The sequence below is a fragment of the Meleagris gallopavo genome, chromosome 2, assembly GCF_000146605.3.
Source record: "Meleagris gallopavo isolate NT-WF06-2002-E0010 breed Aviagen turkey brand Nicholas breeding stock chromosome 2, Turkey_5.1, whole genome shotgun sequence".
Taxonomy (NCBI): domain Eukaryota; kingdom Metazoa; phylum Chordata; class Aves; order Galliformes; family Phasianidae; genus Meleagris; species Meleagris gallopavo.
In genome coordinates, this window is record NC_015012.2 from 48,066,626 (window position 1) to 48,092,485 (window position 25,860).

Here is a 25,860-nt window from a genome sequence, read left to right on the forward strand (position 1 = left end):
TTTTACACCAAATAATGCATGTTTTGCATTGAAATGTAGTAATTATTAGGTGTCAGCAATAGTGGACACCTGCCATTACTTTTATTGACAATTCCTCCTTTAATTAGAGAACTATCACCCTTGTTTTTCTGATAATTTTTCACTGCTGAAAGATCTTTTACTCTGTCAGAAAAGTCTGCATTGAAACCTGACATAAACCAGAACTTATGAAGATGAAGTCAACCTGCAAGAATCAAGCTGTATCACACTGCTCTTTGGCATAATGTTTATTAATTTTTTTCCCTCTATGAATATTTATATTTATTTTCTCTTCCCTCCTTCTCTTTCCATTCCATTATTTTTTTACCTTAAGTTGCTTTATCTTTGCTTGGACATCACACTCTGAGAAATGCTCTATGTTGGTCAACTGCAGATCCATCTCTGTTAGCCACACCAGGATGCTATCACGTGCTGTCTCAAACTCCTCACGCTGGCCAATAAAATGCTGGGGATGAGGAGTGGGAAATGGAGTGGTGTGAAATGACTAAAAGGACTCCAAAAAACAGCAATAAGCTGTTTAACAACAAATAATAATAGCAACAAAAAATGACAATAGTAGTTCTCCAGAGAAACAATTTTCATGCCCTTCAAACTTAACCCAAAATCCATACACCTTTTTCCAACATGATTTCTAGGGTTTCCACTTCAGTAATACCACCTTCATCTGCAATTAGCAGATATATGAAAGTTGAATACTAAGAAGGAGGTGGTATTCAAGGGCATCAAGCATTTGCCTATAGACTACAGTCCTCTTTGAAGTAATCAAAGAATAAGTTCCCTTTTTCCGAAGGCAGAAATCCTCTCAAAAACTCTGCAAATGCATTAATCTGGAAGCTTTTGGAACACCCTTGATTCATAAGGACCGTAGTGAAAGCTTAAAAATAGAAAAATACTTTTAGCCTGCGCAGGATGGAGGTAACTCGCTTTTGTAAATTGTCCCATCTCTGGTTCCCCTCATGGACCATCTGCTTGAGGCTGCAGTCGGAATCAGTGCGGTTCTCCCGGGCCAGTCGGCGATACTGTTTGTTAATCAGTTCCAGCTGAGTCAGACTTTCATGCACCTGTCTCTGGAAGGCCTAAAGAATAATGCATAAGACCCCATCAGCTTCATGTTTTGAATAGATACCACAAAGCGTGTTAGAGAAAACACCATGCGATGAGTTGACTGAATTAATCTCTTCAAAAATTATTAATCACGTTTCAAAAAAATGTCCTCTACCACTGTCACAAAGAGAAAATCAAGCAAAGGAAAACTTATAAACTACTTCATCATATTTCTCTTGAACACGTGTGAACAATTTTTTGCTTCCACTGTTGTATCACAAACTTGCTCTCCAGTATTGTTTAAAATGCAAATAAACAGTCTTTCCCCAAACTGGACACTACCCTTACTAAGGACTAGATAAGTGTAATGGATAACACACTTCTGTAGAGAAAATTTCATTAAAAACAGCTAACACAGGATTTTATCCTCAATGATACATAATCTCCATATTGTACTCAAGCTTAAAAGAAGCACATTTTTATGAAAAGACAAGAGAGAGATTGAGAAGTAGGTTTGAAAAAAGAAAAATGTCAAATCCCATACCGTCTTCTCAATGTAACTATTCCCTTTGTTTAAGTAACTATTAAATTGAGTAGAGGACAACCAACAAGAATCAAATGGGTTTATAAATGCAATGAAGTGCTCAGCAAAAGTGAATTCACTTAAAACTGTACAAGGAGAACAAGGGAGATCATTTTCATAGCAGAGGCATAAATATGACTGTATTTACTAGGACCATGCAATCCACAAGCACGCAGTTGTTGCTTCACCTGTTACCAAGACATGTCCAGCAAAAAGAACAACAGTGCATTTGTTTGCTGTGCTTACACAGTTCAGATACACAAGAATTCATGTGTTGCCTTCCATCCTATAGCCTCTTTTCATTTCTCAGGAAAACAACTGCGGGGGAACCAGTTTGACTTTGTATTGTTATTTAAGTGACAGTCAGCTCTGATCTCTGCTCAGGAATTGAAAGGTTCTTACATGGTTCGCTGTTTTTTTGTGTGTGTTTTTTGTTGTTATTGTTTGTTTGTTTTTGTTTTTAATTCAACTGATTCAACTGAGCATACAGTGGGAAAAATAAAGTTAGAAAAATATTGTCAGCTAAAGCAGAAAATTGGTTCAGTTATTATTTATCGGTTGCTGAGTTTACAGTAAATTTGCTGAATTCCACTAAATTTTGAACACTGAGTTGTTGCCTCTTCCATTCTTCCATTTTGGTAGTGGAAGAAAACAAATAATGAAGAAGAGGAGGAAAAAGAAGAAAGAACCCAAATGTAGTGAAAACAAGTTTCTAGAAACTTCTAGAAAGGCAGCTAAACTTCACTTTGCAGCTAGTTCCCATTCCCATTGACACTTTGTAGACAGTAAAAATTCCACAAGTCTACAGCAGACAGAAGGTCACCATAGAAACTGAGAGTCAGCGAAGCAGACTTTGGATAATATCAGGTCAGCTGTGAAAATCAAAGACAGCCAAGATATTTTTGATACTATTTCTCATAGGATGGCTTGCTAAACAGGACACTTAAATCCTGATCATTAAGTAAAATGACAATGGGAAGAAAGTCTGAGACAGAGTACTCATGTCCAGACCTCACCTTAATCAAGAAGGCTGTTTAACAAGTGAACCTGGCATTTGGAAATGCAAATGTCAAAAATAAAACCTGAATCAGTGCTTCACAATTTGTTTCTGAATTAAATGTTAAATTAAATAGAATTAACTGGTGTTAGACACTGTTTAAAATCTGCATTTCTTCCTCAGAGGAAATACTTTATAGCATCTGGCTTTTTACAGTATTGCCTAAACAATTTGTTTTCCTTCTTCAAAAACAGTTTTCTCTCCCATCTTGATATTCTTGAAATTCTAAAACTGAGCAGAAGATCATCTGGCTGGATCACCTCTAGAAAATCTGTGAGAGCTGGGGTTGTTCAGCCTAGAGAAGAGAAAGCAGCAGAGAGACTTATAGCAGCCTTCCAGTACCTAAAGGTAGAGCCTACAGAAAAGCTGAAGATGAATTCCTTATCAGGAAGTGTAGTGATATGACACGAGTAATGGCTTTAAGCTAAAATAGGGGAGATTTAGGTTAAGCATGAGGAAGAATTTCTTTACTCAAAGGCAGTGAAGCACTGGAACAGATTGTCCAGAGAAACTATGGATGCCCCATCCCTAGAGGCATTCAAGGTCAGGTTGGATGGGGCCTTGGGCAGCCTGATCGGGTGGGTGGCAACCTTGCCCATGGTGGGGGGTTGGGACTGGATTATCTTTAAAGTCCCTTTCAGCCCAAGCTATTCTGATTCTATTATTCTGTGATTTTCACCTACAATTAGCAGCATGACCTATGTATGCTTTATACATATGCCTGCAGCCCATTGTAAACATGAGACAAGGCACCACATTGTAGGAGAAATGACAGAGTTATTTAACCAGCTGTTAAGCACTAACTAAAGTGACAGCTTGTCAACATTTAAGTATACATTTAACTTCTAAATCAAGAGGGACATCATGTGGACCTAAAACAATACTTGCATGCACATACATTTCAAGGATAAGGATCTCACATGGGGACACCTTACTCTGTATCAAACAAGGAAAGATGACCGAGCGCTGAAGTCAGAGTGTTACAGAAAGAAGTGAAGGGATACAAATCAAAGCAAAAGCTAGGACATAGACATAGATTTGAAGATGTACTTACTGAAGGGAGATTAATGAATGCTATGGAGTACTTACTGACTGAGTATCAAAGAACTACAGAAGAAAAAGATGCCAAGAGATCTAACTGTGGTGAAAAAACAGCAAGTAAGGCTGGATTGTCTTATTAACATTTTCTGTTTCCACCTTCAACTAGAAACCTGCCAGTGAGGGCAGTTGCAAAACCATAAACTCCATTATATTAATACAGTGTCTGCAGAGTGACTTGTGTATGAGAAGGAAGAGCACCAGCTGGCTGCTGTAATGTGATCAGCAGATATTGAATTTCAAGTGTTAAAAATCACCTCAAATTTCTTCAGTTCTTCCTTAGCAACTGTGTAAAGCACACCAGAGGAGCTTGGGAAAGCAGCTGTCCTCTCAGAGTTTTTTAGCCAGTCTTCAAATCTAGAGTAGTCATCCAAAAACTTTTGCCATAACCGCCACGTCTCTTCAATTCTGCAATAGATAATGGAAACTAAGCGAATGCTCAGACTGAAGGCCAGATGACCTACAGCACTTTAAATAATCATCAACAACAGCAAACGATTACTGCATCAGACAATAACTGGCTCTTAATCTAACTAAGACAGCAGGGTTGATAAACAGGCAACAGGGAAGATCAGCTCATTCCAGACGGAGCTGGAATAAGACGATGGCGTTTTTTTTTTAATGCATCTAATTTTGGTAACAGTATAAAAAAGAACATTATAAGCATGCAATAGGAGTTGGAAAAAATAATAGCACATACTAAATAACTTCAGAAATAAAGACTAGCGTAGGTACCTAAGCCAATCTTTCAGAGATTAGAAATTCAACACTACTTTCAACTGCAGTATTTTTTTTTTTTAATCGAATACTGGAGATGTTGCAGCACACATTTTAAATTTCTTGGTCATTATTCCTCACTGCAAAGGGATATGACCTTGCTTGGCTTTTTTGGCATTCACCAACAAGTGGTAAAATATTATCTCCCAATTTATATTGTACCTGTTTTGTTTTTTTTTTCCAATCAAAAAGGTAAAATTTATACAAACTTTTCAAATAAACTACATAGGATGCTTTCAAAGTAATGTCTTCTATTCATTTCCATGTAAACTATAACAGATACAAAGAGCACCATAACACACCTTGGTAGAGCAAATTTTCAGCTACAAAACACTACTTTTCAACACAGTCACCACCATTCACTATGCATTTTTGCCAGTGATGAACAAGAGCCTGCATGCCATGCTTGTGGAAAGCTGCATGGCTGTCCAGAACATAGCTTGTCTTTCACGACACAGTTGCCATTGCTGAAACACACTGTTCACCACCTCACTGTGCTCATATCCACTGTTTGGTCTCCAAAAAATCTTCAGCAAGTGTTAATGAATGTCAATGGGTGCAATTTTTTCGCATGAAGAAATTCAATTATACACCATGGCTTTACACACACTTCCATGTCAGATGTTGTTTTGTTTGACTGCCCCTATGCTGCCATATGTTGTACAGCAACAAAATGTAATGGAATATTGTTGGGAAGGCTCCATCTCTACTGCCAAACCACCAACATCAGCCTCTGACATTGTGGGCCAATATGATAAAAATAGGAGGCATTACTTTTGGAGTAGCCGTCATGTTTGACTTCAGTTGAGTATGTGAAATAATGGTTGGCTCTTTACTCTGTGTCCAAATTGGCTTAATGACTGTGAAATCCCAAGAACTTCAAAATAAGATCTTTTTTGAGTAGAGGTTCTATTACAGCAGAACTTTGTCTGCTCTTGCAGATATATGGTTTTCCCATATCTTACATATGTAGGAGAGAGACAGGAATCTGATCCACGCAATACTCCAAGGCAAAATTCAAACTTTAATGATTATATGTTGTTGAACTTGAATTTTGACATTGGATTTTATTTTTCTTTCAAATCAAAAACTGCTTCTATAAGAAGTAAAGTTCTAAATAATTATAGCTCAGTTAATTTACTATTACAAATCTATTAACAGCACAAATTAAAATGGAAACAATATAAAATTACTTAAAGATAGCAATCTCCAGATGTGAAGCAGGACAACAAAAACAACAAACTCTTTGCTTAAAATAAGTCAATAAATAATAGGTCCCTAAGTACATTAAGAGCACCCCACAATAGAAAGTTCAATTCAGCATTTTGAAAATCCATAAAACTTACCTAGATTAATAACTTAAAAACATACAGAAAATATCATCATAAATATAGTTCAAATAGCTACATGAACATGCATTATTAATGATCAGCTCAGAGCCCCATCAGCTCAAAGTAGTCTACATATTTCTGGCTATCAAATTCATCCATGCTATCCTAGATGGGAATAGAAAACTATTGACCTCTGTTTTTCTACTGTGTTGTCATATTTCCATCCAGCATTTCCATACAAATGTCTGGAATCCATGGGCATGCAGTGTACAGATGGTCTAAGCATGTGGGTCATGAATGTAAATAAGACCAAACCCAAGGTACACAGATATTACTAGCTCTGCTTGTTCAACTAAGGTAGTCAGATTAAGAAATTTCAGATGAGTGTTAATTCCTAAAATTCTTCCAAATCAAAATTTTCTTATGTAAGAAACTGCTGAGGAACATTAAGTATATGAAAACCCTAATTAGATAATTAGTTTTATCATCAGTCTAAGAAGTTGTAGGATACACGTACGTATTACAATTCTGTCTCTTTGCTCATGCTTTCTAAACCTTTTGAAATCATTGCTACATCTAAATTTCCTCTAAGTTCTTTTTCATTACTACTATGAAATAAGTGAAATCAGACACTATTCCATCAAAGGCCTCATGTGAGCAAAATTTGGTAATATACTGTACTTTGTATAATGGCACAAAATAATGCAACTTTTTTTTTTCTCCCACAGCCCAATAACTATTTATTTCCATTCAGTGTATGTTCTTTTTTCTGATTTGTAGATATTTTTTTTTTTTTTTTTCTAGTAATACAAACCTATCACCTACATCCCACCCTGTATTTGTGCATGTGGAAAGAAATACTGTCAGCATTATAGACTTACTTAAGTCGCCTTTCCATTGACATTGCACAAATGTTCCTCCACCTTCTGTCCAGATTGCGTGTAGCCTGCTGGATAGAGTCACACTCTGTTTCTGTGGCACAGGCATCACAGTCGTGAAGAAGCACTTCACACAAATTGAGAACAGATGCCACTCCAGTGCTGTGTTTCTCTATGTCTCTCTGAAGTTCCTGTTGATGAAGAAATTAATTCTTAAGAGAAATCACAAATCATGTAAACATAGATGCGTTTCTGCTCTACTTTTCAAAACGAACTTAATACAATTGCAAACAAAAAAAGCAACCAACAAATTGAAACAGATACTGTGCTTGTGACAGCACAAGTGATGATGCAATGTTATCAATGAAGCTTAAGAGAATCTAGCAGCATGAACAGCTCCCTGAGAGCCTACGAATATCAGACCATCAGCTGGGACAAACTGCATGCTCAGCTGAACATCTTTCACATACATTTAATCAACATTACCAATAAATGGTGCGATTATTCCCAGCCCTTCACTGTTATCACAGAGAATGTAAAGCAGAAGTTAGTAAGAGAAGTGTGGCAAAAAAACCACAAACCTGTTCATATCTACAGCCAGGGTTTGATGGAGGTATCCTTTGTAAGCCTACTCACAAAGGTGAGCTAGCTCCACAGTGGCACATCTGACACTGTGACTAGCAATAGCACACATCAAACAGTGCATACTTAGTAAGAAATATTTTCCTTCAGATTTCAAAATTCACAGCATTTTAAATGAAAGCATAGAAGAAGATTTAGGACAGAAAGAAAATGCATTTTCATTGTCTCAGCACAAATTAAATGTGATCTGTATTATTTCTTATGCTGTTTCCTTGGTTGTGACTGTGGTACACTAGTAACAATGCTTCTTCCTGAAGGATCTTTTCTACTACTGTCTTGAGCTACTGGTTCAAGTTGAGACGAGCTATGAAAGTAATTGACTATTTCTCTTGGATAAGCACAAGGAAAAGAAACCCTCCTTAGCTTCTGTCTAAATTTGCAATGAACTATCAGAATATCAGATGGAAAAATTAGGACCAAGGTCAAGGTAACATAACCCAAATAGTAACCAAGAAGTACTGATGTGTTTACATCAAAAAGTGAAGATTGCATCTACAATATTAGATTTACTTTCGGTTCAGATGAAGAAAATTACCTTAGCTAGGGTAATTAAAGATCGGAAACTTTCTTTAGGGGAACAAGAACTTGGTAGTCTGAGGCTAAGTAGAGATAAAGTACTCTTTATAACTTTACTAGTAAAGAAAAGCAGAAACACAAAAATTAATTTAGCATCAACATATTTTGCCTGCATAACTCAAGCTCTAACTAGACAAATGTTGCTAACAACAAGAAATATGAAGTTCTGAAATAGTCTTCCAGCAGGAAATGAGGTCTGAATGTGGTATATAAAAATTCCATCAAATTTTAAATGGAGCAATGTTATCTTATATCAGTCATCTGATTTGGTTGTTTGTGATGATGAATAACTTACTGTAACTTAAATTAATAACCTAATTCCATCTTGTCATCTGTGAAACAAAAGGATGTTTTATGAGCATTGACACAAGACCATAAAATGGAAAATCATAGTATTTTCTCCTTCAGTTGTGGTCCAGCAAATGGTCTTCCATCACACTGTACTTATTCTTTTTCTCCCTATCCTTCAAAGTTATATTAGAGTGGATGCTATAAATACCTTCGATACAATACAAAACACATACATCAGACAGCTATGAAATTTGAGATTAAGCAAATTCAGGTAATACAATCTCCTCTTCACTGTTTTGGAGTAGAGCAGTAGATAGAATTGCCACATTGGTGGTCCTGAGGATTCCTAAGAATTAAATTTTTATTCACATTCGGAACTTTTTTTTTTTTAACAAGTGATAGCTATTTTTTTTCTCCAAGATTCAGCTTTTTAAATTTTCTATGCTTATTAGAAAACAATTAGCCTTTTGGTTAGTTTACAGAAGGAGCATTACTTCTACACGTCACTGTCACCTAAATACAGGTTGGGTTTTTTAATCATCACAAAAGCAAACACAATTTTTCAATTTCAAGTGGTAGCAGGCTGAGATAGTAAACAAGTAACTTTTGAAATACAGCTGTCAATCCTTGGAAAATGCTGCAGTGAGGTTACACTACCTTCCCCAGGATATCCAGTTTGAATTGCCTCTTAATTTCACTACAGAGACCAGCAACCTCCAAAGCTCATTCTTGGCTGAAGATGATGCTGGGAAGTAGACAATGAAGTTACAGAGGTGGAATTTGTCCCTTCTCTTTCACAGCATAATATTTTTAACGCAATGTTGTACATGAGCAATTGGTAGCAGTATGAGCAGGAAAGATAATGGCCTCAGTGGAAGATTAAGTATGGAAAAGAACATTAACAGGGAAGAAAAAAGAGGGATAAAATATTTGAGATTGCCAACGTAATGGCTTTCTAAGATAAAATGAATAGAGATATAGCCTCCTAGTAACAAAAATACTGGTTGCCATACTGGAATGTTTCTTTTGTTTGTTTGCTTTTGTTTTTTTGTTTTTAAATGATGACCACAGTCTGCAGCATTATCAAATCAAATCATCAAGATTCCAAACATGGTATCTTCCCAGTATAAAATTAACCTCTATTTCTCCCCTTTACAGTTCCAGTGAAACCACTCAGACTTCCATAGAAAACTGCTGCATGCTGTCACTCCACAGGTACCTTTTTAAGGAAACAGTAGAAAGCAGAGGTACACCAGTCACCATACCCAGAGTAAGTCCCACAAGGAGTGGGTATAACAAAACTATGGAATGTTTGCACAAAGATGTTAGAAAAAAATCTGAGCATCTAGTTAATTGATAGCAATGTTTAGCCCTGCCCAGCACTTTACCATCTCAGAAACACAATTCATTAGTGATACTTGCGTGTTATAAATTATTAACCCTCTGCAAATTGCATATAGAATATTAATAAGCAGTTCTGCACAGCCATGTAGCAAATCAGTTGGGGATCCATAAAAAAATCTGAGAAGGCTCCTGGGCCTCAACTGTACACTCAGTTTTAAAGATCAAAATTCCACTTAATGTACTTCATAAATAAACTGTCTCCAAAGCATTCTGGCACTCCACTTCCCACACATTTCTTTCTTCTCTCATGAAAGAACTCAGAAAAGCATATAACTCATCTTCAGTGAGGCACCAAAAAGGTATTTCTGCTAAATAAGTACCAACAAAAACACAATAGAACAGTCTTTCCCAGTAAAGTGCTTCTGAATAAAACTACACTGGGCAGCCGAAGCACCCACATATTTTCTTCTACTGCACAGAGCCATAATCTGTGAAGCAGGTATATAAAGTAGCAGTGAATTTGAACAATAAATAGAAATTATAGTTAACGCTCTTAGTAGTAACATCAATTGTAATGCCAAAAAACTAGTTGACGTTTTTTTTTTTTTTGCCTATTTTAATGTTGACTGTTTTGTTCCAGGACTGCATAAACGCTTTATGTGCTGTAAAACAACTGATTTTAAATTCACTTGTATAGTTCATGCATCTTTGCGTGCAATGTGATTCTCAAAACAAACTGCAAAATAAAACCAAGTTAGAAAGGTTGCTAAAAGAGTCCTTCCCAAGCATGTGCAAAATTTGCAAGGTCTAATAGGTGTCAGTTTTGCTTTTTGTAACAGACAATTCAAACAACCCAAAATGACAAATCCCAAAGGAAAAACAATTGCAATAGCTTGTTCAAGATACATCTCTTGGTGCCTTACCTTTCTTGGGAATGTCAAACAGCTCCAGGTAGATTCGATGTCAAAGCCAGCAGAAGGCTCTATAAGTGACACAGTAAGCACCACTTGCCTTGATATTTGAACATTTTTTTTTTAACCTTCTGCCCTCTTGGCATTGATTTGGGTAAAAGCAGACCAGAGACACACTATTTCAATTCTCCCCATACCACTGTTCACTTGATAAGCATTTTACCTGCTGTTCATTTAGCTTCCTTTGTATCTCCTCAGAGTCACAAGTTTCATAGACAATTGGTTTGGACAGCTCTGATTCAATGTGAGCAAGCCACGATCTCAGGCTACTCATGTTCTTATCCAGCTGCTGCACTGCAATTAGCGTTTCTTTCAACTTCTTTACCCTGTAAAGAGAAAGAAATGGGGCACATGTTGAAGCTACAACCTGAAGGAGAAGTTCTAAATTATGTGTTTCAGGAAGATTTCAAAGAAACAGACGTTGCCATCTAAATTGCTTTAAAGTTTTCCATCATGTACCACAAATAATTTTGAGTAACATTCTCTTCTATGTTTATATAACTTCTCAAGTACTTCAATATCAGAAAGCTTTAAGAGATTCCTTTAGCTGAGAATAGACCAACTAAATTGGACTGAATCAGACTTCTGGGTCCATCATACAAAGAAAATGCCTACTATCTATAATTCAAACAGAGCAATTTACATTTTTTCCAAAACACTAATTTATCAGGTGTTTCTATATTTAATGCAGAAGGTGCAGTTGATCCCTGAGAGACTACTATGGGTGTCCTCTCCCCACTGAAGAGAAATACTGAGATCTCAGTATCGACTTTAAAAATGACAAGACTGTTAAATCTTTTTTTTTTTCTTTTTAGATCGTACATACAGATAGTCAAATGTTTGGCTCTTTATGACATGCCTAAGAACAGTTCAAATGCACCTTCCATACCAAAGTCTCATTGGCAGGGTTATGAACAGAAGAAAAAAACTCTTGTGAATTTGAAAAAAACATTGGTAATCGAAAAATCTAGCTATGAAGAAACTGAAGACAACTCAATCATGCTGGAAAACTGCCCACTCCCTATCGTCAGGGTATTCCAAAACACAACTATGTCATTAGCCTTGGAGAGATACTAGGAGAGCAACCTGGGGCACTTTTCCCTCTGTATGTGTGTGCTACACATACAGCGTTTTGTGGCTTTGGACCAATTGGACCTTGCTCTTACAACAGAAAAGAAGGTTGGTTATCACCCATCTGAACTCACAGTTTGTCAGTCTAAACATAATAAAATCCAGCCCATTTTCTGCTTATACCTTTAAGGCTGCATGCATGAGTTCTATTGCATGAGTGCTGGACTGGGAAAGGGAACAATGAGTTGCATCATACGTGTGTACAGGAAAAACTACTCCAACATTTCCATACTCAAGCTGTGAAACAGACATGTCCCACTTGCAGTGTTACAGAATTCTAACTTCCTTGCTGGCTTTTATTTAAACCTTGCCTGGCCACATTTGATTGGCTTTGCCAATCAGAAAATACCCTCTTTGTTCCATTCAGACAGAATAGGACTACTTCTCTGTCAGACACAGAAAAAAAAGGGGGGGAGGGGAAGGGAAACAACAGTAAAAGCACTCAAATAGTGTTATTTTCAGTCATATGACCTCAAGAGACAAAAAGAAAAATAAAATGACATATTGAATATATATTCATGGTAAGGACAACTCCTTCCCTCACCTCACTATCTTTATTATTCATAGTGTTCTTTATTTGTACCAAAATCTAACACAACAGATTCCTTGCCCATGGTACAAATAGAAGCAAATAAAGGAGTGCTTCTTGGAACATCCTGAGCTTCCTTTTTTAGCTTCCTTTTTTTTTTTTTTTTTGTTCTGAACTCTAGAGTGGCTCCAGCCATCCTGAAAATCTACTCTTATGTCAAGTATATCTAAATTTTCCTTCTGAACATTAGCAGGTAAGACACCTAAGCTCTTCATCTCACTGAACACTGTGCCTGTGCACAAATGATTACATAATGTGTATGCAAGAAAAATGTGGCTCCCTTGTAAAAATATAACAGATCAGAACCCCACTTTCCTGTGTTAATGGCAGAGGGCCTGAGAGACTGAAAACAAAACTAAAAGTTCTGCTTAGAGACAAAGGTAAAATTAGAAACCATATAAGGATGTGGGATGCCTACTTAACTGTAATTTTTGACCTCTGAAGATTTCATTTACAAGATGATGTTTAAACACTTAATTATTCAGATAATCATCTCATGCTTTGTTGCAGCACTATATATGCTACTTCAAGAGATTTGAGTTAACTTCCATGCTTGATAATGAAGACTTCACACTGAAAGCTAAGTGCTGGACCTATGCCATTTCTGTTTTAAAACTAGTTTTAGATATCTATCTATATCATTATTGCTACATAAATATTTAAGACTCTCAGAAAGGAAAATACTGCAGAATTGAACTGTTAGTTTTTATGGTCTAACGAGGAAAACTCATGTGAAAGTTTGAACTGGCTTATAATACATTTCTGTATGTCTAAATAAAAATACCTCAGTTCCTCTACGTAGGTAATTACTTTAAAATGTCTATTTTCCATTAAAAATGAGAGAGAGAACAATTCGGAGCAGAAAGACAGCCCAAAAGCCTCTAATTCAACTGGTCCTAAGCCAGAAAGCCTTAGAATCCACTTAAACCTCAACAGGAACAGCCTTGTAAATCTGTAACAATGCATCATATAGAACTCACAGCTACGTATTAGTCATTTGTCAGACAACTGGTTGCTAATATTAAACTTAAAAAACAATATGAAAAAAACCCACTAAGACCATATCAGTTAAACATGTATAAAGCCAATAGAAAACACAAGTGAAAAAACATTTCTACTCCAGAGACAAGGTTTCAAGAAACACTTTTTCTATAAAACAGTAGGGGTAAAAGTCACCATTAAAAGCAGTTTAAAAAAATCAGTTTTAAAATTATGTTTTTATGTTTTAAAAAGATGTAAAATCCAAAGGACAGTACAAATGTGTACCACGACAGTGATATTAACAATTATAATTGCTCTTCAGATCACAGTTTTCACTTCCAGAGAATTTATAGAACTCTGAACAAACCCAGAAAAAATTGTAGAAAAGAAAATGTGAAGAAGGCAAAAGAGGAGTTGAATAAAAAATCTAAGGAAATGTAGCTTGAGTTCTAGTATTAAAAGCAGTTAAATTGTTTTCATCCATATGCAAAGACAGATCTAATTAAGTGTGTAAAGTTTGAAATCCTGTCTTTACAGCCTCTTCTCCGCCTTTTGCATGTATCCACAATGACACAGATAGCAAGGAAATACAGTTTGCCTCTGTTATATACACTCATTTAAAAACATCAGTAAAACCAGTCAAGTTTCTTTCAGGCAACAAAGAAATTGTAGTAAGTTGTTAATAGTTGTAAGTCTGCATTAGTTATAAAATCCTAATCTGAGGTCCAAAAGCACTAGCTGTAAAATAAGGTTGTTCTCACTGTTAACATTTCAAATTGAGCAGAAAGCAACTAAGGCTATGATTTCCACATATCAACATTCCAGTTTTCCAGCAAACCAAGACTTCAGAAAGAACTGCATCAGTTAAAAGCAAACAAAAATAGCTGCCTGCCTTGTGATATCACAATTACAGTCTGGGAGATCTGAATCCACACTGCCGTCCTCCGCCATCCTCACAGCACGCAAATCCTCTGCCACCACCATGAAATTTTCCAGCATTAAAAAGAACTTCCAGTTCAAAAGCTTGCAAACACTGTGCTTTGTATGGGGGCAGGAAAAGAAACAAACTTCTCTTTGCTACTGAGTACTGTACAGAAAATATTGCATGCCAAACAAATGTTAGCAGACGTTGCTTGATAACATGAGCCTGAATGGTGACAAGTGGTCATGTTTCTAAATAAAACCTGCATTCATCAACATATGCCAGACTTGATCCCCAGGAATGTGGATCATGAGTGCAAGGGGAACGGAGGAAAAAAAATATACAACAAAGCCTTCCTTGCAAAGTCTGAACAGTACCAGCAAATACAGTACTTGCTGGCAGTTAACATCTGTAACACTTACCAAACAAATTCCACTTAAAGGATGAATATTTTTTAAAAAGATAGAAAGATAAGTCTTTAGATAAAGACACAACTGCCTTTCTGTAGCTGTCTTTTGTTCAGTTACAGACCTCCTCATAGTAGAAAGATAAGAAGTGGGTAAGGGAACAGAACGTGAGAAAGACTTTTACAAGGGAATGAAGAAGTTCCATCATAAAGCACAAAATCAACAAGTAAAGATTCAGACTCATATTACCATACTGTACTAATAAAACGCTAAGAAAAATGCTCCAAAGTATGACTGCGATTTTGAAGAAAAAAATGTGCATTTATTAACACTGTCAAGGATCCAGAGTAAGAGAAGGTGTGTTTTATTCTTAACACCAGAAAAACTAATCCACATTTACTAGCTGAATGCAGCCAAAATTCATGTTATGTGATATACTCCCAATTGAAAAGTATCAAAATAGGAACATACTCTGATACATAGCAAAATGCTCAAGAGACTCGACAGTCTTCTAAAAGTACTTTGGAGGATGCAGACGTTTTTGGTCAGTTGGAATTACTTAACTGGCTTTTAATTGATATCAGTCTGAACTACAATTGAACCAGCAAAATCTCCATTACTTAGCATCAATCCTTTCCAAGATTTACTTCCCAACTTTAGCAATGCAACGTTCACACTTTTCATCCTTTCTCACTTCAGTAAGGTCTGGAAATGAAAAAGTTTATATATTTAATTGCATATGATAATAGGCACACTAGATTGAATGGACTAGCATAACCTAGATCTGGTTGAAAGAGTCCTACAACGGTCATTGAGTCCAACTGTTAGTCTACTTCAGGGGTAACATCAAGGTTAAAACAGATCATTAAATGCATTACCGACATGCCTCTTAAACACAGAGATACAGGACACCAACCACCCTTCCAGAAAGCTTTTTCCAATGCTTAGCTATCATCTTGGTAACTAAATTTTTCCTAATTTCCATTTTGAACCAACGTTGATGAAGCTCTGAGACACTGCCATGTGTCCTGTCACTAGATACCATGAGAAATGATGGACACCTCCTTTTCCACTTCCCCACTCCAGAAAGATTTACAGGACAATGAGATGATCCCTTAATTTCCTTTCTCACATGTGTGATAAACCCAGTGTCCTCAACTGCTCCTCCAGGGACTCAACTTCCAGCCTTTTAACCAGACGGTTAAGGGCCTTAAATTGGAGAGCCTAGAACTGCACACAGTATTGCAAGTGAGGCTGCACCAATGCTAAATGAACTGGGAGAACCATCAGTTTTGATGAGATGGCTATGCTACGCTTAATGCACATCAGAATATGGCTTTCCTTTCTGGTTGTTAGGGCAAGCTACTGTTCATTCCAAGCCAACTGTTGACCAGCACCTCCAGATGTCCATCTGTAGGGCTGCTCTCCAGCCAGTCATTTCCCAATCTGTACTTTATATCCCACATTAATTAAAAAGGCTAAATTGATGGCTTAGTTATGGAAACAAAAGTAAATAAATATTTCATGTATGTTAGTCCAGTGCTAGGGCTTGACATCCTGCTTCAAGATAACAGAATAAAAAGTTTAAGCAGATAACTCTTACTCCCCTTACCCTAAGAATGACGCCCTTATCTGTCTCTATATGGAGCACTAATCTTTAATACTAGACAATACAGATTTTTAAAATAAACATTTTACAATTTCTGAATGTCATTTTGCTTTTCACTAGAAACTTCCTAAAGGTATGATTTGCACATAACATTTGAAAAATTGTCTGAGTGGGTGTTTCTAAAGACACATAAAAATACAGCAAATATCTGTTATGATCAACAACTGGTGATGTATCACATCCTCTGAAACCAGCAGTCGCCTTGGCAGCAATGCACCACTTCCTGACTTTGACTGTTCTGCAAGAAGTATACAGCTTTCATTACTTTAAAACAAACTGCTATAAAAGGACATGGAACCACCACAATGCTTCAGCTTACACGAAATTTACTGTTTGCATGCTTACAGGTTTCAGAGTAGGAACACAGTAAAATCATATGAAAATGGATTTTAAAAAGAAGATAACGCAACAAGGCAAACCTTTTTGTTGCATGCAAGGCTAAAGCATTATTAATTCATACATACTTAATTGGAGAAGTGCAAAATAGTAGAAAGTATACATACATTTTATGAAATGCACATACAAAACTATGCCAAAATTACTGTCTGTAGCAGAGGGATGTTGTACTGTGACTCAGGGCAAAAAATACTGAAACAAATAAGCCAGTTTTTTTTTTTCACATGTCATCAAGCAGTCCTGTATTTCCCTAAGTTATGAAAATTGCTGTTAAATTTTTTTTTCTAACAGCCTTGATGATAATCTTTAATTTGCTGTGTGTATGTCTATCTTCTCAATCAGTCAGACTTAGTTTTGGAGCTGCTCTTCTGGAAATCCAAATCAAAATAACAAATGCAGTATTCAGATTGTTCTGCCTTGTCCTTTTTTTTTTTTTTTTTTAATTAATCTAATCTCCTCTAATGTGAGATGGAATTGAAACAAGGCTCACTAAATCTGGCTGCCACCAATCCTGTGTAACTCAGACATAGCAGACAGTGTTTGGAATTATCTCCTTTTTACTTGCAGAAATAACACATGAAGAAATGATACAAAGGCAAACAGGAGAGTAAATTTCACAGAACTGTGTTGATGGCTGAGAACAGACTCATTCATGATTAATAATGGAAAGGCAGATAAGAAAAACATTATAATTACATGATGCCCAGTACATTCATCTGTTTCATGTAGCAATTAGAAACAAAGCAATTGTTTTACCTGGCTGCAATGAGATCCAGTAGATGTTGCCATCTGTCATTGATCTTGCCAAGTTTGTACTCAATCTCTGATGCTTTACTCTCATGGCTGGCTTTAGCAAGTCGCTCTCCCATTTGCTGGAGCTGGATTTTGCTCTCTTGGGCTACAGCAATTTCCTCTTGATAATCCTGAATAGAAAAGTGCAATCAGAAGATAAATACTGAATACATTCTGCTTTACATTACTAAAGGAACTATACAAAAATACCAGTGAATGTTAATGTGTTCTTGTTCTTCTAGTAATAAAGGACAGTCTCTTAAATATTAAAGTATAACGACAAACAACTCTATCAGAAGAATAGGAAAAAAAAAAAACAACCCATCTATAAAAGCATCTGGTATAGTTAAACTCCTAACAGGAAATTGTGTGATTGGACATTCAGTAAAGCAATTGGTTGTCTCAGACTTGACACTCACATAATTTTCTGGTATCTTGGATGGTACCACCTGAAGAAAGACAGGAAAAAGCTGCACAGCAAGAGAACAGAAATACGCAGCCTCACTGGAACTTAGAAGCATCCATTTCAGGTAAAACCTTGATTTCAGCTAATTCAGTATACTCTTTGCAGCACAAAAGAAGCAAAAAGTAAAAGAAAATATGTAAGTGTACATGCGCTGCACAATACCTTTCTAAGCTTCTCGATCATTTCTTCTATGACGATGTCACCATTTTGAGAAACTTTACTTTCCATTTGTGTCAGCCACTCACAAAGCTCCTTGTTCTTCTCGCTGAAGACAGCCCACTCATTCAGTTTCTCACTAACTTGCTGTCGACGTAAAGATACCTTAAAATATTCAGAAAAAAAAGTGAATGAACTTAAGAGACAGTTGAAGCACTTTGTGCCTCAGTATGAACTCCTCTGGATTTGCAGATGAACCATAGGTGCTTACTTCCATTACAAAATACTGGATTTGTACCAAAAACTGCATGATTCTTTGAGAGTTTAGAGGTAAGTGTTATTCTCAGGATTCTTGCAATTCTACTGCAAAATGGGAGGCATTCAAATATTAGGCTCAGTATTGTATCTATATATTCTTTCATAGTGTCTTTCAGGTTTCACTAGAAGAGCAAAAAACACTTTTTTTTTTTTTTACAATTTTGGCTAACTTACAGGAGCTGTTAAAGCATGCCAATAGTTTCTTTTTAGTCTAAAAGATTATATAAAAAGGAAGGTATAAATGCTTGATCAAAGCAGGAAAAAAAAATACACATAAAGCATGGCTTAAGCTGTGCAATTTGTGCATAAGTGCAAAGATGCACTTTTTTTCTGTAAATATTTTTTGCATAAGTAGCTTTCTACTTGAGTCTCAATACACTCATTCCATAGATAACTATTTCTCCTAAATCTTGATGTTACCTTCAGGGATTCCCAAGCGTGTAGGTAATAAACATAAAACAGTCAAATGCTGTATTTAATAAAGAAGGAAGAAAAGCATTGCAATGTTTAAGATATTGCTATAGCGGTTTTATCATCTCTGACTATGAGTAACAGTCCGTCCTTGACAGATAAGGATGGAAATTGAAATCAAAGTGGTAGCAGAAGGTGAACAGCAAAGTCATCTCTGTAGTTTCAGATAGTCGAACCATTACTTATTTCCTCATTCTACTCTAAGTTGTTTCTGACATTATGTTACCATTTCATCTGAAAAGATGAAGACTGCATCTGCTCTTTCATAAAAAAGTGTGTTCACTGACTACCATGTTAGGTTTAACAGCAGCATACACGATCTCAACATTTCCTTTTTGTGGTTCTAAACTTGATGGCAGATTTCCGGAAATAAGAAATGGTTGAACACTGTTGCACTAGGTTACATCCTGAAGCACTCAAAATGTACAAAAATAAGATAAAACTTCTTTACTCATCTCCTTCCTTTACTCTCTTAATATGTTTAGTGAGTAACCATAGGTTAGATGTTAGTATTAGTGTTGGCTTGTTCAAATGAAACTAATAACAAGTTTCTCACTGTTAACTGAGAAATATTTTTCCTATTTTGGGGATGTTTTTGAAGACTTCATGGAAACTTAATGTAAGGTAACTATTTTCAAGCTAGCCCCAGACATGTGCACAGTAACATCTACTGAACTACAGGAATAACATTGGAATAATCTGAAAAACTGGATGAGGGAGTCAAATCTCTAAGTGAAAAAGGATGCAAAAAATACTCTGCACCTGAAAAATCAAACAACTCTCTTAAGCTCATTTCACAGCCAAGCAAGTCACCCTTGGACTTAAAGAAACACTGACGCTACATCTGAAGAGGTAGAAAACATCAGCAGAACTGGAGGTATGAAAGAAATGCTGAGTGGGGAGTGGACAACATTTCTGAACACAGCTCCTCCACAAAAGCATAGAAAAGCACTGTATTACTTCTGTTTGCCCTGTGCTGCAGTCTCACATCACAAGCATGTCTTTTTTGTTTTTTTTTTCTTCTTAAGTTTTATATACGGTCTCAATTTTCAAGAAAACTGAAAATCTAAGCAATAACTAAGGGGAACTAAAGGGATGTTATACCCGATTCAGCAAGTGCTCAAATATGATTTTTACCAGTTTTTACATGTATCTTTTCTAAAAGAGTCCACTTGCATTCAGTTGTCTCTCCAAAACATTTTTAGTTTGCATGCTCATACCAAAGCTCAGTACTATACTTGCCTGATGGCACAGCTCCTCCCACTGTCTGTGCAGAAGCTCTATACGCTCACTGAGGACTGAAATATCATCTGCACTTATATAGGTAGACAAGGACTCCTTCAGCAGAGAGAGGTGTGCAAGGTCATCTGTCCATCCGTCAACAGCATTCTCTAATTCCTTAAAATATATACATAAGCAAAAAGGACAAGTACAAAGATGAATATTTTTATCTCACTGAATCGAAGTCATATCCAAGCAGATCCACAATTTCAAGAGGACTGCTTCAGCCTTGTTTTAAATAAAAAGAAAATACCAACTCCTTGTGTACCAATATTTTCAAACCCAATAGAAAATGATACATCAGCCTTGTGTCAAATATTCACAAATCAAATTAGCACCCAAATATCTCTAAAGTTCCAAAGGTTTTGAGAGTTCTCTGTAGTGAAGATGCTTTCAAGTTGTATCACATTTATCAACTGCAAGGAATACAACACAAAAATGGTACATAAGATCCACAACAGCAATCCCACCTCAAATAAGAATCACTAAGAGAACTGTTTAGATAATGAGCTTAAGTTTGAAACAAGAATTTGTATTATAAAAACTTACCAATATTTAGTACTTCTACAATACTTTTTAGACTCTATTCTAATATCTTTGATCTTTTCTATTTGCACCCTTTGAACTTTTCAATTAATACCCTGCAGAATTTATACTGTCCAAATGTTACAAGGATAGCTTCTTAGCTTTTCACAGATGCTTGGTTGCTTTGCACAGTCATTAATGTAAAGCCTGTTAACAATGAAAGATGTTACTGCAGAATAGCATCCAGAGATGAGGCAACAGTCAACAGAGAAGTACTTTACCTTGCAACGTATCTGTTCCGCATTCAGCTCATCATGGTGTTCTGGCAAAGGCTGAGAAAGCTTTTTTTTGAATGATCTTAGCTTCTCCAGGGAGTCTGCTATTCCCTTTTCAGATCTTTCCCAGTCCTGAGGGCAGAAAGTTTATTAGAACTTAGTTCAGATCTAGATTATACTTACTGTATTTAGTGGTTAGTCAAATCAATCAACATAAACAGTGAAAACATTTCCATAATAATAACATGTACTGAAATTCTCTTTTAAAACTAGGCTCATATGTAAACTGGATTTACAATCTTTTTTAGGTTATTTTTGTTTTGTTTTCTGTTGGTTTCTATGAGAAGAAACATAGAAGTCAAGGACTCCTGCTATTGCAACATTGTCTAATTCCAACTCCATCCTTTCGGAAACTTGAACTCTCCAAATGATTTTCCACTTCCTTTCCTGAATGCCTGATGCATCAAGATTCAGAAAAAAAGTTTGGAGTAGTGTGAATTCAGGTCACAATGAAGTACCTGCAGTACCTTCTCTAAATGTGCAATTTGTGTGGTAATTTCCCTGCTTCCTTCCCTCCAAGCATCAAGTCCTATATTTTCACCGGGACACAATATGACAGAAGTTTTCATTTCCATAGATATAAGATTTCATGATTAAAATTTTCTGATGCAACTAGATCCAACTAGAACCCGAGGTAGAAGGAAAAAAACTTGAAATAGGAGGAAAAATATACTTAATGGAACTTTTCCAAAATAATATTTAATTTTCTTGTATCACTTTCCTTCTTACAAACAAAATTAACATGTTCATAATTCTATTAGACCTCTGAAACTCTTTTAAAAGCACTTGCCTCATTCTGTTAATACAAGTAAGTTCAATTTTTATTATCTCATATGAAATAAGCAAAAAGGAAAAACGAACAGACCAAATTTAAATCCCAGACTATCATCTTTTGTACTTAAAGTGAGGTTAGTAGGAATTCTGAAGACTGTTTACATTAAAAATTTCAAGTCCCCCTCTTCTAAGTGCATTACTTAAGACAGCAAATACTCAAGACAAGTGAAGGAAACACAAACTGGTTAAGTCGATATTGATATTGTCATGTGAGAGAATAAGACAGATCTAATTTTCAATACCATATGTGTAAAGGCTAACAAGTATCATGCAAAATCAATTACATAATTGCTTTATGCTGAAAATAGGACTAGTAGGAACATCCTTTATAACCACTGATGGGTGTGGAAATATCAGTTAAAAGATATCAAGAAACATATAAGCCTACTGCAAAATATTATTACTTCTATATTGAAATATTTTATAACCAGAGGTAGTGAAATTATGAGCTTATTAACATACATGCAATTCTTGTATTTGTACTCATCTCTTAAGAATACTTTTCTTCATCGTGGTTCAGAATGAGAAATAGTGAACTTGAAAGTACAGAAAAAAAACCAATATACTTACTTTCAGTAATAAAGTAACCTGCTTCTTCTGTTCTTCCAGTTGGGTGCTAACTTTCTTCCATCGCTCCTGAATTTCTGTAAGCTCTGCCTGCAGGGCTGCCTCAGCTCCACTGTCAGCAGAGAGCAGCAATTGCTTCCCAGCTTCCACAGTCAGGATATAACTCCCTTGTTGCCTTAGGAGAACTTTCTCTTTAAGCTGCAAATATAAACAGTTTCTTGTCAACTTTGTTTTTTTAACTGTAATGAGTAATTAATTACAACTCATCCTCAAGTCTGTATTTAACTAACTTTTATTTGATTGTATATCTTGACTAAAGCATGAGCTGCAGCCCAAATGCTTTACCCTACCTTTTATTTTGCCATCATCTACTGCAGCAGATCATTAGAAAATTTCTCCAAAGAGTTAAAGACATAGAAGACTTCTTTTTCTCCTCATTCATATCAGTATCTCAACTGATCTTGAGGAAAAGCAGCTCTTTGAAAACTCATTATTCTATAAGCTTTATTATTTATATAATATCTTCCAGTTAAAAAAGCTTGAAGACACCAAGCTGCTAAATAGTTATTGTTAGCCTCACATGAAGATCACATCAGACATTCCAAGTATCTTTTTTGTTAGCAAGAAAACACTCCTCAAATTGGACATTATTGTGGCTCTTAATACAGCTTCAATATGAGGTTAGTTAGAAAGCAAAACCAGAAACAATCAAAGCTTGAGTTTCTTAAATTTCCCATTACATGCCATCAAAACTTTGCTTCTGAGACTATGACATTTTTAAAGAACAACTGATATCTAATGCTGCTTTCATTGAAGCAGAAAGTCTGAAACTAATGTACTTTTAAGTACTTTTTAAATAATAAAGGTGGTTAAAAATAAAATTTAAAAAAGTATGTTTTTTCCTCTTCAAATACACTGGACATACCTGCACTTCATCTAGCAATGCTCTAGCTTGCTGCAAAGGGATAGGAGCATTTCCCAGACCGCTCACTGGCTGACAGGACGTTTCCACCAGCCATTTGCGTAGTTTCTCTGCCATTTCCCTGTAGCGCTGCCACTGATGGATCTGGCTGTCAATGATCCCTCTCCTCTGCTGCGCCCGACGAATTACTCCTTGCCATTGATTACTCAGAAGTGTCAGCTTCAGATTAAATTCATCCCTATTATAAATTAATAAATAAAAATCTGCAGTAGCTTTCATACTTTAATCTATTTATTTACTGAAATTAAATGGAGAGGAGGGAACGTGAAGTGTTTTTTGTCTGCTAATTATTAAGCATTAGAAGAAAAGCACTGAATTCTCATGACAGTTGACTGAGGATGAGAACTCCACAGATCATATACATGGAGAATCAAAGGGATCCAATTATCAAGATTGAAAAAAAATCACAACTCTTTTACTTGCAACAAAAACTTAGTTCTTGCTAAATTAAATTATCCAAATTCATAGGAAAGAATGAAGATTACATGATTCACCCTGAGCTAAATCAAAGCAGGTGAAAAATATCAAGACTTATCAAGACTCTCGCAACCTCCCCGACAAGAAAACTCTAAAACTAAAACCATGATACCCTTAGCAAAGCCAGTACATATGCACAAGTGTTAAGACAGTCACTCTCCATGATTTCCAGAATTATATAAAACAAAATCTCTGAGACAGAAATGAATTTCTGTTCAATTACATTTATGCGTCAGGTGATCTTCTCGGAGGTATATCTCCAGCTGTCACAAACTGCATGTAACTGGCTGGGTCTTTTAGTGAAAGGTGTTTTGAAGTTCCATCAGAAAAGACATATGTGATTTATTTGACAATACAAGACAAATCATTATCAGAGAAGGAGCCTTAAGGCTGCTGCATTCTCAAATGCAAACACATCTGCCCCATGGCATCCTAAAGAAGAATCTTATTTAAAATCTAACTGATTAATAGCTTAACCACGTTGACAGTAAAGCCTGCTTCAGAAGAACATGACTCGAATGTTGACATCTTTTTCCAACATTCTCTGTTCAGAAATCTCCCAATAATTTAAGTCTTACTTCACACAGCCAGCAGCGGCAAAAACACAACAATGTCTACCTGTCATCTACTTGTCCTTGTTCTAGGAGGCGCTGTCCATCAGAGATGATTGAATGCAAAATCTGCTGACGGCTGAACATCTCTGCCTGGAATAGCTGTTGCACAAGAGACAAGGATGGAATTACTGCTTCTAGTAATGATTATTAGTTCTTTGAGATTTTCAAAAGTTGTTTAAAAGCTAAATAATATCAGTGGAAGTTACGAATTATGTCTCTGAGTACAACTGTGACATCAGTATTATAATTTACAAGAATATCTATACAGAGTATCTATTGCACTTCTTATTTTCTCACAAGTTTAAGATGCTTTCCCTTGTTAAATTTAATGTCTGCGGGTTGGTGGAACAGACTTTTAATACAATTTTATGCAGTCAACAGAATTACTTTAAAACAAATGGTTGGCCAAGTTAATGTGCCGGAAATTAATTTTCCATGTTTTCCAATTTAGTTTACATTTTTTTCCCACTTGCCACAATGAACTTTTTGTAATACTTTTAAAACTCCTGTATTACTTAAACGTAACTTTATTTATGACCAAAAATTATCTAAGTACTACTTACGCAAACACTGCTTAGATGCATAATACTTAAATTTATTTTTAGAAACATCTTTCCTTATTTTGGTACCTTCTTATGAAGTACAATCTAGGTGTCAGTCGAGGACTAGACACATTCCATGCTCAAAATGTTTTACAGAGAGATTCAAAGGAAAACTGTGCTAGTATGAAGATCAATATGATCAATATATTTTTTCTTTTGTTAGTAATGGTGTTCTAAATTGATATTTACCCTGCCTGAACTTAAGCCAAGATTCTCCAAGTGAAATACCAACTGGCACCTGTACAATTAGATTTCTCAAGCATACTGTATGTACTTCAGGACTACTACATAGTCATTTTTCAAATTGCAGTTCTGTGGCTCTGAATCACTGAACAAATTTTGACATTGTTACTCAATTCATGGATTTTCCTATAAAAAGAAACAGTATTGCCTAATTTTCTTGAAGATGCCTTTGATGGTGTTCCTTGAATACTTTGGCACTTATGAATGACCAAGCCAAGAACAGAGGGAAAATAACATCTCTGTTGAGCAATTTCACCAAAACCACATACTACGGGTCTGAGGATTTCAGAAAGCTGAGTAAGAAGGAAGAAATTTCAGTTCCTATCACATCTATTTCTGTCAAGCTGGAAGGGTATGGTTGGATCACAAGAGGCAAGTTTCTTAACAGTACCGTTGAAAGATTAAACAGAACATAACTCTTAGGGAAAGAAAGGAGAAAGGAAAGAAAGGAGGAGGGAAAGAAAGGGTTTT

General features: G+C 36.0%; 1 protein-coding gene across 10 annotated transcripts in view; it reads right to left on the reverse strand.

The window, feature by feature from the left end:
• Positions 1 to 25,860, reverse strand: part of SYNE1 (spectrin repeat containing nuclear envelope protein 1) — a 286,469-nt gene that overhangs the window by 21,587 nt on the left and 239,022 nt on the right. For 9 of the 10 annotated variants that reach the window (XM_010707196.3, XM_019612919.2, XM_010707198.3 and 6 more), the window contains 12 exons: positions 24,549 to 24,643; positions 23,397 to 23,631; positions 22,475 to 22,669; positions 21,017 to 21,142; positions 20,172 to 20,327; positions 18,147 to 18,305; positions 17,483 to 17,649; positions 10,795 to 10,957; positions 6,811 to 6,998; positions 4,079 to 4,229; positions 933 to 1,115; positions 347 to 484 (listed from right to left, as the gene is read on the reverse strand). In XM_010707196.3, the coding sequence (XP_010705498.1) occupies positions 347 to 484; positions 933 to 1,115; positions 4,079 to 4,229; positions 6,811 to 6,998; positions 10,795 to 10,957; positions 17,483 to 17,649; positions 18,147 to 18,305; positions 20,172 to 20,327; positions 21,017 to 21,142; positions 22,475 to 22,669; positions 23,397 to 23,631; positions 24,549 to 24,643 (1,956 nt within the window). Of the gene's footprint in view, positions 1 to 346; positions 485 to 932; positions 1,116 to 4,078; positions 4,230 to 6,810; positions 6,999 to 10,794; positions 10,958 to 14,224; positions 14,420 to 17,482; positions 17,650 to 18,146; positions 18,306 to 20,171; positions 20,328 to 21,016; positions 21,143 to 22,474; positions 22,670 to 23,396; positions 23,632 to 24,548; positions 24,644 to 25,860 lie in introns of those variants that run through there. The other variant, XM_031552458.1, reaches the window with a different exon arrangement.